General features: G+C 46.9%; 1 protein-coding gene across 6 annotated transcripts in view; it reads right to left on the reverse strand.

Annotated features, from left to right (window-relative positions):
- LOC143928001 (myomegalin-like) overlaps positions 1-14,347 on the reverse strand; it is a 426,442-nt gene that overhangs the window by 213,525 nt on the left and 198,570 nt on the right. For all 6 annotated transcript variants that reach the window (XM_077452562.1, XM_077452560.1, XM_077452558.1 and 3 more), the window contains 3 exons: positions 9,878-9,941; positions 2,686-2,780; positions 1,612-1,728 (listed from right to left, as the gene is read on the reverse strand). In XM_077452562.1, coding sequence (XP_077308688.1) covers positions 1,612-1,728; positions 2,686-2,780; positions 9,878-9,941 — 276 coding nt within the window. The remainder of the gene's footprint in view (positions 1-1,611; positions 1,729-2,685; positions 2,781-9,877; positions 9,942-14,347) is intronic.

Below are 14,347 nucleotides of genomic sequence, written 5' to 3' on the forward strand. Positions count from 1 at the left end.
GGTAGACAGGAATAGAGAAGGAAGTCAATATCGCCGCCTCCATCGGCGAGATTGACACCTTGTGAGCCCCGTCGCCTGGTATGGATTTAAAGGGGAACTCCTATGCCAAAAAACCGGTGTGGGGATCCTCCCAAAGTCCATACCAGACCCTTATCCGAGCACGCAGCCCGGCTGGTCAGGAAAGGGGTTGGGGACGAGCAAGCGTCCCCCCTCCTGAACCGTACCAGTCCGCATGCCCTCAACATGGGGGGGTGGGTGCTTCGGGAAGGGGGGTCTGCAGCCTCCCTACCCCAAAGCACCTTGTCTCCATGTTGATGAGGAAAAGGGCCTCTTTCCGACAACCCTGGCCGTTGGTTGTCGGGGTCTGTGGGTGGGGGGCTTATCGGAATCCGGGAGCCCCCTTTAATAAGGGGGCCCCCAGATCCCGGCCCCCCATCCTATGAGAATGAGTATGGGGTACATACGTACAAGAGCTGGAAGAAGAAATCGGAGGCCCAGCAGAAGAACCGAAGAGGGGGTCAAGATCCCCGAAGTCGGAAGAAGACCCCCAGACGGCGGAGGCGACGAAGGAGAAAGCCGGGCTCCTCCGCTAGTAAAAGAGCGGTAAAAGAGCAGAAGATGGCAGAGGAGCCCGGCGAGAAGACCCCCGAAGTCAGAAGAAGACCCCAAAGCACCCACCCCCCCCCCATGCGGCCTGGTACGGTTCAGGAGGGGGGCACTCGCTCGTCTCCACTCCCTTTCCTGACCGGCTGAGCTGCGTGCTCGGATAAGGGTGTGGTATGGACTCTGGGGGGACATTTTTTCGGCTTAGGGGTTCCCCTTTAAATCCATACCAGCGACGGGGCTCGCGCGGTGTCAATCTCACAGATGAAAGCGTCGACATTGACTTCCTTCGCTAGTCCCGTCTACCTGGAGTCACGTTCAAAATGAACGGACTTTACTCCGTGTGTGGGAAAGTCCATTCATTTCAAAAGTCTGTGGACCTCCGCTAAAAGTCCGGCGGATTTCCGCCGGACCTAATCTGACGGAAAAGTCTGGTCGTGTGTGGGTGTGTGTGGGCAAGTCCGCTCGTTCGGAAAGTCCGGCGGACCTCCGCTGCAAAGTCTGGAGGATTGTCCTCTGGATAGTCTGATCATGTGTACGGGGCATGAGAGTTTTCCAGGAAGGGGGGGGGGTGAGTCATAAGAGGGCCAATGAAAGCTGCAGGGCTGCAGAGCTGGAAGTGTGCCTCTGTGTAAATCCATGAAGTGAACAGGCACTAGCTTCAGCTGCCCACAGTTAAAATGGCTGCAGCCAGACTTAGTGGAGGGAGATTTCTGCAGCATATTGGGCAAGTACAGAATCACAATATATATAAAAAAAATATGCAAAGTGGTTGGAGGGAAGCTTCAGAATGGCAAAGATGTTTTTATTACAAATTGTGTAAGCAGACTGCAGTTCCTCTTTAATGTATCATTGTCATCATCAAAAATCTATGAACACCCATTTTACTGATCAAAAGCCATCTTTGTTATTCATTTTAGATAAGAATTTGAAATGCTATTCTGAAATGGAAGGAATATCAACTTTTGGATAACAAAGAATGAAAACTTAACATTCTGTACAAATTACCTTAATTAAGTCTTCTTTTATCTGAATGTTTCTAGTGTAAGTATCTATATCAGCTGTCTGATCCCGCAATTGTTCGTTTTGTTTCATGATGATAGATTGAAGGGCAGAAACTTCCAGCTGTTTAAACAAGATTTTTGTTTTAATTTTATCGTAACTTCAGCCAAAACAACACAGTAAACTATTTCAGACTGCAATGAAACATCACAATTTAAAACTGATAGCATTTTAAGTTGAGAGAGTCACAATTTCCAAGAAATCAGTCTTTCTGCCTTTCTGTAAAAATAAAAAGAGGGGATTGTTTGCATGTTACTGTTCAGAAGCAGAAATAAAATAAAGAAATTAGGATAAAGAAAGAAAAAGGGTGTTGGGTGAAAGAAGAAAAGGTGGGAAAAGAACAAAAGAACATGGACTGCAAACTTGGCATTACATAGTGACATGGATAATTCCATGGATAACATAATGGATTCCTGTGAAAATTGCAGAATCGGGGCATCAAAATCAAGAAATTGATAGCAGGCTGATACAAGTTCCAAATGTTATTAAGAAACAAAAAGTAAATATGTAAGATTGCAATATAACTGAGTGAAATGTATGGAGCAAGTGGAATTTACATTTTGAAATTGAGATCTTATTGATCAGGGGTCTCCAAACTTTCTAAGCAAATGGCCAGTTTACTGTCTGTCAGGCTTTAGGTGGGCCGGACTGTGGCCAGTAGGAGTAGAAAATGTCATCATTGGCTTAGTGGAAGGAATAGTGCCCCTATGTTGATATCAATTAGAAGAGTAGTGCACCGTTTATGGTATCAGTAAAGGCAATGGTGCTCCATCATTGGTGTCAGTTGATGGAATAGTGCCCCAAGGGCTAGATAGAGCAGCAAACGGCCACATCCGGCCCCTGGGCCACAGTTTTGAGACCATAGCTATAGATGATATATGTTGATTGTTCCCTTGAAATAAGATTTAGCATATAGAAGACATTATTCCATGATCCAGGAATCAATGTGATGATTTTTTTAATTCAGGAAAATGTTTAGCAAGAATCAGGTTAATAGGAAAAGTAATATAACTGAAATACCTGATACTCTCTCATTTTTCTTAATACAATTCTTAAGTCTTCTTGGGCTCTAACAAGATCTGTCCTCAGACTTTCTGTTCTTTCTGTTTCATTCTCTTTTAAAAAGAAGACATATCCATCAGGGAATCAAGCATTTTAAACAAAAATATCTGAATGATATACATATAACATATATGACATGTTTTACTTGAACAACCAAAACAAAAAAAGTTTTATTGGTGACTAAAATTCCACTGCACTTTTAAAATACAGCACTATTGTTTGGTCGTATAGGTTAAATAATGTTAGTACTCTCGCTGAAAAGTGTCTGTGTTTTTTTTTATTTTGTTATTGGGTTACAATTGTTTGTGATGATGTTACATTGGAGAACCATTCTACTGATTAGAAAATGCCACCAAAAGCCAATGGATAATCAAATGAAAACTGGTAAAAGAAATATGGGGGTGGGGGTTGTATTCCCCCCCCCCCCCCCGGGCACAGCTTGCCCCAGATGGGGTGTCTGGGCATGGGGGACGGCGCTCCTTACTCCTTGATCAGCTCATAATATAGCTCACATTCTTTATCTAAACCTGTCTGTTTACTATACCACACATTTCCATACAAATGACTTCCATTACTGTATTGCAATGTATGACAGTTATGTTCCAGTGTACTTCTCTTTTTGTTTGTAAAGCTTTAATAAAAACATTGAAACATAAAATACAGCACTATATTTCTAGATGTCTGCATTTTAAATTGGTCTAATTTTCTACCTCTATTAGTGATCTATCTCTTGCTCTATGTCTAGATTTATTATCTAAGAAAGGGTGAACCTACAAACCAGTAGTGAACTGGACCTACAATGGTATTTGTTCCAGTGTGAGTTGAAAGCACAGCCCTAATCAGACCTTTTATTATAGTCTAGTCTCTTGAGGAAACTTTTTGCAACCCCCAAACATTTTCATAGTTCTCCATCACTAAATGGTGCTAGTGCTTCTCACTTCCATACCACAGGATGTTTGCTACATAAGTGGCTTCTTTAGTGGAAAAGTGCATTACAAATAACTGTATATCTAGTTTCACACATCAAGGGCAAACAGTGCTTTCGCAATGACCCCAGTCTCATTGCACACTGCCTATAAATGCCTTGAATCAGAAAAGGGCTGGTGACTCGGATGCTCTTGAATAAAAGTCCTTTATTTGGTTACATTGGTACACGAGTACAGGCTACGCTAGATAGGAGATTCTCTCTTTCCTAGTCTGCCCCCCCACCCGCCCCCCTCCCCATGCTGACCAGGAGCAAAAGCTGTCCATTTCTCCAGTATTATAACCTCTATATTATTGATATCTGTGAAGCCAACAGCTAAATATGAACACTAAAATTACAGATATTTCATACAGAATTACTTTTGCATATCTTTCTAGCAACCCTGTTATCCATGAGACCATCACAAATAACCGAAGAGTCTAGATATAAACTATAAACCACAATTCTATGAAATTCATTCATAGCTTTAATAAAGTTGAACACATCAGCCATAGCACCACATCAAAATAATAGGGGGTGGCTTCCTGAGATGCACTTAAGAAGGTAGAGAGATGGAAGCACAGTATCCTGGTTAAAATGAAAGGGGAAACCCACTTTAGCAATAGAGAAGGCTTTAGGCTGCCAGAGGACCTTGTCTCTGTGAAGCACCAAAGGAAGTTCTTTACGCAACAACGCTGCTAACTCAGAAACACATCTTGCAGAGATGATGGCAGGAAGAAATTCCAGGTGTGGCACTGCTCCTAGAAGGTCTCTGAAGACAAACTTAGTCTGTTTGTTGTTGAACCTGGAAGGATGTCCAGCGCTACCCACCTGCGACAGGGATCTTGAGAAACTTCTGGGTGGAGAGATACCTCCCCATGGTCCAGACGTTGATGTGTACCTGACAATTTTTCACACCTGGGATTTTCATGGCGAGCAGGACCAGCCTAGTATATAAAGTTCTACCCAAACCAGAATCTGGTCAGCCCCTCACTCAACTTCAAGATTTCTGGTTCCTCCCTATTGGTTGATGTATGTCACTGCTGTGGCATTGTCCAACTGAATTTAGGTTGGATTACCCCACAGTTGAGAAGTCCAGGATTAAAGGGATAACCAAATCACTCTGAGATCCACTATGTTAATTGAAAAATGAGCTTCCTCCAGTGACCAAGTACCAAAAGAGTGAACAGGACTCCCCAGCTTCTCCAGCCTGAGCTGGAATGGTCTGGAGCAGAATTGGGCATACAGAGGCAACCCGGCTCAAAGGAGGCAATCATTAAGCCTACAAACCTCCAGCCCTTGCCTTTCCTCACCTTGGCTTACAATCTCAGCCACATATCCTTAGTTTTGCACCACAAGCCAACACCTGTACAGGCATTTTCCACACTGCCGCCCCCCTCTGTCCTGGGTAGTGAACAGCTCAGCCATGTGAGTATACTGTTTTCCTTTTTGTCATGTTTATTATGTTCAATGACCATTCTATTTCTGTTCAAAAACAATTTCTAATGCGATTATACTATTGTATTAAAGCCTAAATATGTTTACATCACAGAACATGTATGCTCTTGATGACATAAAACCTATGAACATAAGAGTCTGAAACATGTCAGGCGTCATCCATAACAGCTGTGATGGATTGGTTCCATTGCTGATATCTGACGGTTCAGGACCCAATTGAGCTGCTGCAGGGTCTGAACAGTTTGATAGACACTGGCAGACAAGAAAAGATCATCCAGATATCCCACAATGGATCTGCCCTTTGAACGACACAGAGTAGGTCTGGGGGCAGGCACCCTGCTGAAGACACGGGAGCAGTGGACAGACCAAAGGGAAAGGGCAACAAACTGGTAGTATCACATGCCCACAGAAAAACACATTTAGCGGTACAGTGGAAGGATAGGGATATGTAAGCAGGCATTCTTGATGTCCACATGAACTAGAAAGTCTCCTGCATGGACTGCAGCAATGACTGACCTGATAGTCTTTGCAGGGATGTTGGAAAGCTAGACAATATAAAGTGGGTTTGAGGCAAAGTTTGAAATTCTAGTTTATAAGCCTTGGAAGTCACATCCTTCACACTTGTGCACAAGATGTGTTTGCTCCAGGTTGAAGCAAGGGCCAACACTTCTCCCCCACTTTGAGAAGTGAGGGCATCCCCTCAAAACAAGAAGGACTTTAGCTTTGAGGGAATATAAGCTTATGGTGGAACGGAGTTCCAGGCTGGGTCTTGGACCTGGAGGAATGGGAGAAATGAAAGAAGAGGGGGTTGCACCCAGGGAAGTTAGAAGAAATTCAAAGGAATATGAGTACTCCAGCAGGTGGCAACTGTGCCGACTGTTGGTGTCAGGCCCTTGGGAAGGGACACTGCAAGCCTGCAATTGCCCCAGAGCTGCTAGGGGATCAGGAGCTGGGAGAGCAATTCAAAAGTAGACAAATGCCTGATTTCCATCAGGGGCCTATTGCACAAGTATTACAGCTCCCAAACACAGTCAGCACTGAAAAGTACAAATGCAGGACCCATGCAACAAGCCCCATCTAGGCAGTCTTTGCCCCTCCAGTAGGCACACTCACTAGGGAGTCTTCAGAGAAGGGGTTCCCCCAGTGGGTGTACAGAGGGCCTGTGACATGCACCTGGTCGGAGGCCAAAGTGCTGAGAGGGCTCCCCTTGTGGCTAAGTGGAGGTGGTACAGGATGTGCAGTGCACAAAGAAGCACAGTTTGCCAGCAGTGTTCTGAAGAGCTGGGAAGCTGTACCCCCAGATGACTGCTGGAACAGACAGGATGTGTTGTAGAGTAGATGTCCCTTATGCCGCGTACACACTATTGGACTATCCGGGGGACAAACCGCCGGACTTTGCAGCTGAGGTCCGCTTTCCGAACGAGCGGACCTGCCCACACACACGACCGGACTTTTAAAATGAACGGACTTGCCCACACAAGGAGACAAGTCCGTTAATTTTGAACGTGGCTCCAGGTAGACGGAACTAGCAAAAGGAGGTCAATGTCGCCGCCTCCATTGGCGAGATTGACACCTCGCTGGCCCTGTCACCTGGTATGGATTTAAAGGAGAAGCCCTACGCCAAAAAAATGTTGTGGGGGTCCCCCCAAAAGTCCATAGCAGATCCTTATCCGAGCACGCAGCCCAGCCGGCCAGGAAAGGGGGTGGGGACGAGCGAGTGCCCCCCCTCCTGAGCCTACCAGGCCACATGCCCTCAACATGGGGGGTGCTTTGGGGAAAGGGGGGCCCTGCAGCCCCCCCACCCCAAAGCACCTTGTCCCCATGTTGATGAGGACAAGGGCCTCTTCCCGACAACCCTGGCCATTGGTTGTCGGGGTCTGCGGGCGGGGGGCTTATCGGAATCCAGGAGCCCCCTTTAATAAGGGGGCCCCCAGATACTGGCCCCCCACCCTATGTGAATGAGTATGGGGTACGATGTATCCCTACCCATTTACCTGGTGAAAAAAAGTGTAAATAAAAAAACAACACAAGTTTTTAAAATAATTTATTAGACAGCTCCGGTGGTCTTCTCTTCTTCCGTCTTGGGGGGGGGGGTCTTCTTGCAGGACTCCTCAGCTATCTTCTGCTCTTTTACTAGCTCTTTTACTTGTGGAGGACCCCGGCTTTCTTCTTCACCATTGCCACCGTCCGGGGGTCTTTTTCCGACTTCGGGGTCTTGTCCCGCTCTTCTGGGGTCTTGTCCCGCTCTTCGGTTCTTCTGCCGGGCCTCCGCTATCTTCTTCTTTCTTGCGATGTTGACACAATGCTCTCTCTGGCCGCAATGGCAGGGACACGTTGTGCGGTGACTTATATAGGGACAAGGGGCGGGGTCACCGAGTGATGTCACATGGTGACCCCGCCACTTATGATGTCACAGCCCGGAGGATGCTGGGACTGTGACATCACAAGGGGCGGGGTCACCATGTGACATCACAACGCGTCCCTGCCATTGCGGCCAGAGAGAGCGTCATGTCAACACTGCAAGGAAGAAAAAGAAGAAGAAGAAGAAGAAGAAGGAGAGAAGAGAAGAGAAGAGAAGAGAAGAGAAGAGAAGAGAAGAGAAGAGAAGGCGGCAGTGACAGAAGACCGTGCCAATGCTAGTAAAAGAGCTATAAGAAGATAGAGGAGGCCCAGCAGAAGAACCGAAGAGCGGGACAAGACTCCAGAAGAGCAGGACAAGACCCCGAAATCGTAAGAAGACCCCCGGATGACAGCGGCGATGACGAAGAAGAAAGCCGGGCTCCTCCGCTAGTAAAAGGGCTAGTAAAAGAGCAGAAGATAGCAGAGGAGTCCAACGAGAAGACCCCCCAAGACGGAAGAAGAGAAGACCACCGGAGCTCCCGGATTCCGATAAGCCCCCCTCCCGCAGACCCCGACAACCAACAGCCAGGGTTGTCGGGAAGAGGCCCTTGTCTTCATCAACATGGGTTTCCCCAAAGCACCCCCTATGTTGAGGGCATGCGGCCTGGTTTGGCTCGGGGGGGGGGGGACTTGCACACAGACGGGCAGATTGTCTGCCGGACTGCTAAGTCCGGCGGCCAATTTTGAGTCAAAACTTCTTTCTAAGTCTTTTGGAAGAAAAAAGTCTGCCGGAGCCCACACAGGGGCGCATTGTCCGGCGGATAGTCCAATCCTGTGTACGCGGCATTAGAAGCTTAAGGTATACTCAGCAATAGGGCAAACAGGAAGCAATCTGATGAGCACAGCAGCAGTCTTTTTATAGGTCAGTGGGCGTTAGCGCCTGTCATGGTATGTGTGTGCCAATTTGCAGTGCCGTGCACCTGCGTGCACCATTTGCCATTCATGCGCCAATGCGTTCTGGAAGTGCGCCGCATGTGGCCATGCCTAGTATTAGCAATATTGCCAGTTTTTCTTTGCCCATTCTACTGACAGCCTGGACCTATAAAGCACTTTGCAGCTAAACCACACATCACAGTACAGCTGACCTCGCATCTTCAGCAAGGTGGAGTCTTGGCACAGTTTCCAAGGCTATGCCAAGAATCAGTCAATCCCGAAAACCACAAAAAAGGGCTCTCCTGGCTCTGCAGTAAACAAACAAGCTTTATTAAAGAAAAATGATTTTTAGGAAAAGTGTCTGCTTCTCTTTAGAGAGAGAAGATGTCCATTCTCCTAACACACTAGTATAAAAATGGGGCATGATGGGAGTGAGAGGATTTATATCTGGCTGACTAACAGCTTTGTTTGCTAGTGTCCAATCTCCTGCAGGAATTAGTAAAACCCTCTCATCTCTCAATTAATCCTATGTTTCTTAAAGAGGCGCTTCGGGCTCCTTCAGAAAAAAATTAAAGTCAGCAGCTACAAATACTGTAGCTGCTGATGTTTAAAATTAGGACACTTACCTGTCCAGGAATCCAGCAGTATCCTCACCCAAGGCGATTCTTTAATCAGCTATCGGGTGCTACCACGGCCATCACGAGTAAGGGAAATTGTCAGTAATGCCTTGCAGCTTCACAGCCGATTCCCTATTGAGCATGTGCAAAGTGAGCTGCACTCTGTGAATGGGCCAGCTGCGGGGGTAGGAGGAGGGGGGCTGAACTTCTGGCTTAGTTCGCCATTGCTAGAAGTGGGAGCAGGTACCTGTTAAACCAGGTACCTGCTCCCCTCTCCTCCCAAAAGGTGTCAAATGTGGCAGTGGAGGGGGGAGGATGCAGACAAGCATGGCTTTCCCTTTTGGGTGGAGCTTCGCTTTAATAAACAGAAAAAATACATTTTATTACATGCAACATTTGGATATCAGTCTCTTGTAATCCCATGGAAAACATTACATAGAAGCACAGTAAGGTAATGGGGCCTTTAATGCATTGTACAATGATAGTAATATAAAACTGCATGCTCTTTGGAGACAGCAGAACTGTGACACCTTCAGTGTACTGTACTGATGGTCCTTTATTGGTCAGTCCCAGGTTCAGGTTTAATTGCTGAACTGTGGGTAGTCTAAGGTCTAGAGGCCTAAGGGACAGCTGGACCCAACTGTAGTGTTTCGTAGGGGGCATAGATCTCAAAACTGGTTGAGGCGAATTACAAATCATTTGTCAGTTAAAACAATCCTGTGCATTTGTGTGTTTGCCTGAAGTGTTGCTGAAACATTTGCATTGTCTTCAATATGTGTGGATATCCACAACATATAGACAATTAATTGAACACACACTTGCTGAGGTAGAAACTCACCTTTGTTGTCCAGGTTTTTAAAGCAAATTGGAGCAGTATGAACTGAAGGACTTTGTGTAAAGGCCTGAAAAGATACACATGCAGAAATTTTACATAAGTATTTCAAAATAGAAAGAAAATATTACTTTGCCGATTTAGTGTAAAAGAAAATATTACTAAAAATATTTAAACATGTAAAAGATTGCCTTTATGCAAATAATCTTACTTACATGAAGTCATTAACTGTTGGTTATACTACTGCCTACAGGAAGATTTGCCACTGGCAAACAAAACAATTGTAGGCCAGCGAGACTAACCTATCTACTCTCTGCATGCCTCAGTTTGTAGTAAAGCAATACTAACAGCATGACCATTAACACAAAAAGATGGGACCTGTGTCCCTTAATGCACAGAAAAAGGATTTTACAGTAAATTCAAAAATCTTTTTTTCTTTCATGTTCATTGAGGTACACAGGAAGACATTAACTGTTAGGGCATTTAAAAACAATCTGACTGAAAATTGGGCAACACAGCAAACAAAACACTAATGGCCTGAAAAAAAAAAAAACCTATACGGTTTAGGAGATATTTGCCTGAAGACAGGCACCGCTGTCTATGGCGCATGCGCCGTAGACAGCGACGCGCAGGCGCACTGAGTGCGGCATTTCCAAAAAGGGATCTGCCGCGCGTGTCGGCTCCCGTGAGCATGCGCGGGAGTGACGTCATCGCGGCTCCGCCGAATGACAGCGGCGGAGCTGCGAGACGCCACCAGCAAGATGGATGCGGTGGACTACAGGGGACAGCGGCGACTTCGCTGGCTCCTGTGTCAGGTAAGTGACACATAATGGGCTACTATGCGAGGCATAGTAGTCCATTATGCTTTGCCTTTGCAGGGAATGAAAGAGGAAGTAAACCCATCAGGGTTTACTTCCTCTTTAACCAATGGTAGCAGATGCACATTCAAAGCGTCTGGGGTGATTAAGTCACTCTAGGCAGGCAGCAGAAATGAACCAAAGATTGGAGATCAGTGTCATTCTGCAAAGCAGAAGCAGCAGCAGCAGGACACTGCTTCCTCTACTCTGAATGGCAGGTTAGAGAGCAAGTGAGAAGAGCATGTGACACAATTCACCCAGTGGATGATGGCAGCACGTAGTCCCTCTTAACCAGTTGCCGACCGCCGCACGACGATGTACGTCGATAGCATGGCACGGGCAGGCATATTGGCGTACATGTACGTCCCTTGCCTCCCGCGGGTCGGGGGCCCGATCGGGCCCCCGCCCGGTGCCTGCGGCGGTCGGTATTCGTGCGGGAGCGATCCCGGACGAGGGGACGGCCATTCGTTCATGGCCACCCCCTCGCGATCGCTCCCGACGAATAGGAATCCCCCGTGACATCACTTCCTCTCCTGTAATGTAAACACAGGAGAGGAAGTGATGTATTCTCTCCTCCGTGTCGGTATTTTTCGTTCCGACACGGAGGAGAGCGGATCGGTGAGTTGCACCAACACTCTACACACACAGTAGAACATGCCAGGCACACTCACACCCCCCCTTTACCCCCCGATCACCCCCCCAATTACCCCTGCCCCCCAGTCACAGTGACACCAATGTCATTTTTTTTTTTTGCATTGGTGTCATTTGTGACTGTAATAACTGTTAGGGCAGTTAGAGTTAGCCCCCTTTAGTTCTAATGTACCCCCCTAACCCCCCCAATAAAGGTTTAACCCCGTGATCACCCCCCGTCGCCAGTGTCACTAAGGCTGGGTTCACATTGCAGCGGTTTATGAGAACGAATGTGATTCGCACCGCACTGCAGTGCAAATCACATCCGATCTCTGTGCGATTCGAGTTCAGCCATTCGCCGCACCCGCCGCACCCGCCACACCCGCCGCAAATTCGCACGGGACCCTTTTTTTGGCCCGCAGCAGAATCGGATCGCATGGGTGTTCACACCATGCGATCCGAGTTTGCAGATCGCACTGCGATATGCGAACTGATCTGGGGGTGTCAGTAACATTTCACTGACACTCCCAGCAGTTCGCATAGGGCAGTGTGAACTGCCGCCGGGAGGCATGCGATGCGGGAACCCGCCGCGGATTTGCGGCGTTTCCGCATCGCTCCAGTGTGAACCCAGCCTAATAAGCGATCATTTTTCTGATCGCCGTATTAGTGTCACAGGTGACGCTAGTTAGGCAGGTAGGTATTTAGGTTCGCCGCAGCTTTTTATAGCGCCAGGGACCCCCATATACTACCGCATAAAGCCCCCTGATTGCCCCCTAGTTAACCCTTTCACCAGTGATCACCATATAACTGTTACAGGTGACGCTGGTTGGTTAGTTATTTTTTATAGTTTCAGGGCACCCGCCATTTATTACCTAATAAAGGTTTAACCCCCTGATCACCCGGCGGGTGTCATTTGTGACTAATAACTGTTAGGGCAGTTAGGGTTAGACCCCTTTAGTTCTAAGGTACCCCCCTAACCCCCCCAATAAAGGTTTAACCCCGTGATCACCCCCCGTCGCCAGTGTCACTAAGGCTGGGTTCACATTGCAGCGGTTTATGAGAACGGATGTGATTCGCACCGCACTGCAGTGCAAATCACATCCGATCTCTGTGCGATTCGAGTTCAGCCATTCGCCGCACCCGCCACACCCGCCGCACCCGCCGCAAATTCGCACGGGACCCTTTTTTTGGCCCGCAGCAGAATCGGATCGCATGGGTGTTCACACCATGCGATCCGAGTTTGCAGATCGCACTGCGATATGCGAACTGATCTGGGGGTGTCAGTAACATTTCACTGACACTCCCAGCAGTTCGCATAGGGCAGTGTGAACTGCCGCCGGGAGGCATGCGATGCGGGAACCCGCCGCGCATTCGTGGCGTTCCCGCATCGCTCCAGTGTGAACCCAGCCTAATAAGCGATCGTTTTTCTGATCGCTGTATTAGTGTCACAGGTGACGCTAGTTAGGCAGGTAGGTATTTAGGTTCGCCGCAGCTTTTTATAGCGCCAGGGACCCCCATATACTACCGCATAAAGCCCCCTGATTGCCCCCTAGTTAACCCTTTCACCAGTGATCACCATATAACTGTTACAGGTGACGCTGGTTGGTTAGTTATTTTTTTATAGTTTCAGGGCACCCGCCATTTATTACCTAGTCTCACTAGTGTACCCCTAAATTTAGGGGTGTCTACTTTCCAAAATGGGGTCATTTGGGGGGGGTTTGTGCCATCTTGGCATTTTATGGCCTTCAAAACTGTAACGCCCTTAGAAAGCCTGAAGGCGGTGCTTGGTTTTCGGGGCCCCGTACGCGGCTAGGCTCCCAAAAAGTCCCACATATGTGGTATCCCCGTACTCAGGAGAAGCAGCAGAATTTATTTTGGGGTGTCATTTCACATATGCCCATGGCATGCGTGAGCAATATATCATTTAGTGACAACTTTGTGAAAAAAAAAAAAAAAAAAAAAAAAGTTTGTAATTTTCCCGCAACTTGTGGCAAAATATAAAATATTCCATGGACTCAACATGCCTCTCAGCAAATAGCTTGGGGTGTCTACTTTCTAAAATGGGGTCATTTGTGGGGGTTTTGTGCCATCTTGGCATTTTATGGCCTTCAAAACTGTAATAGGTAGTGAGAAGTGAACTCAAAAATTTACGCCCTTAGAAAGCCTGAAGGCGGTGCTTGGTTTTCGGGGCCCCGTACGCGGCTAGGCTCCCAAAAAGTCCCACATATGTGGTATCCCCGTACTCAGGAGAAGCAGCAGAATTTATTTTGGGGTGTCATTTCACATATGCCCATGGCATGTGTGAGCAATATATCATTTAGTGACAACTTTGTGAAAAAAAAAAAAAAAAAAAAGTTTGTAATTTTCCCGCAACTTGTGGCAAAATATAAAATATTCCATGAACTCAACATGCCTCTCAGCAAATAGCTTGGGGTGTCTACTTTCTAAAATGGGGTTATTGTGGGGGTTTTGTGCCATCTTGGCATTTTATGGCCTTCAAAACTGTAATAGGTAGTGAGAAGTGAACTCAAAAATTTACGCCCTTAGAAAGCCTGAAGGCGGTGCTTGGTTTTCGGGGCCCCGTACGCGGCTAGGCTCCCAAAAAGTCCCACATATGTGGTATCCCCGTACTCAGGAGAAGCAGCAGAATTTATTTTGGGGTGTTATTTCACATACGCCCATAGCATGTGTGAGCAATATATCATTTAGTGACAACTTTGTGTAAAAAAAAAAAAAAAATTTTTTTTTTTGTCATTATTCAATCGCTTGAGGCAAAAAAATAAAATATTCAATGGGCTCAACATGCCTCTTATCAATTTCCTTAGGGGGTCTACTTTCCAAAATGGGGTCATTTGGGGGGGTTTTGTACTGCCCTGCCATTTTAGCACCTCAAGAAATGAGATAGGCAGTCGTAAACTAAAAGCTGCGTAAATTGCAGAAAACGTACCTTAGTTTGTAGATGTGACAACTTTTGCGCAAACCAATAAAT

This window comes from Lithobates pipiens, unplaced genomic scaffold (genome assembly GCF_037356315.1).
Source record: "Lithobates pipiens isolate NorthernLeopardFrog02 unplaced genomic scaffold, aLitPip1_a1.2 Scaffold_23, whole genome shotgun sequence".
NCBI classification, from domain to species: domain Eukaryota; kingdom Metazoa; phylum Chordata; class Amphibia; order Anura; family Ranidae; genus Lithobates; species Lithobates pipiens.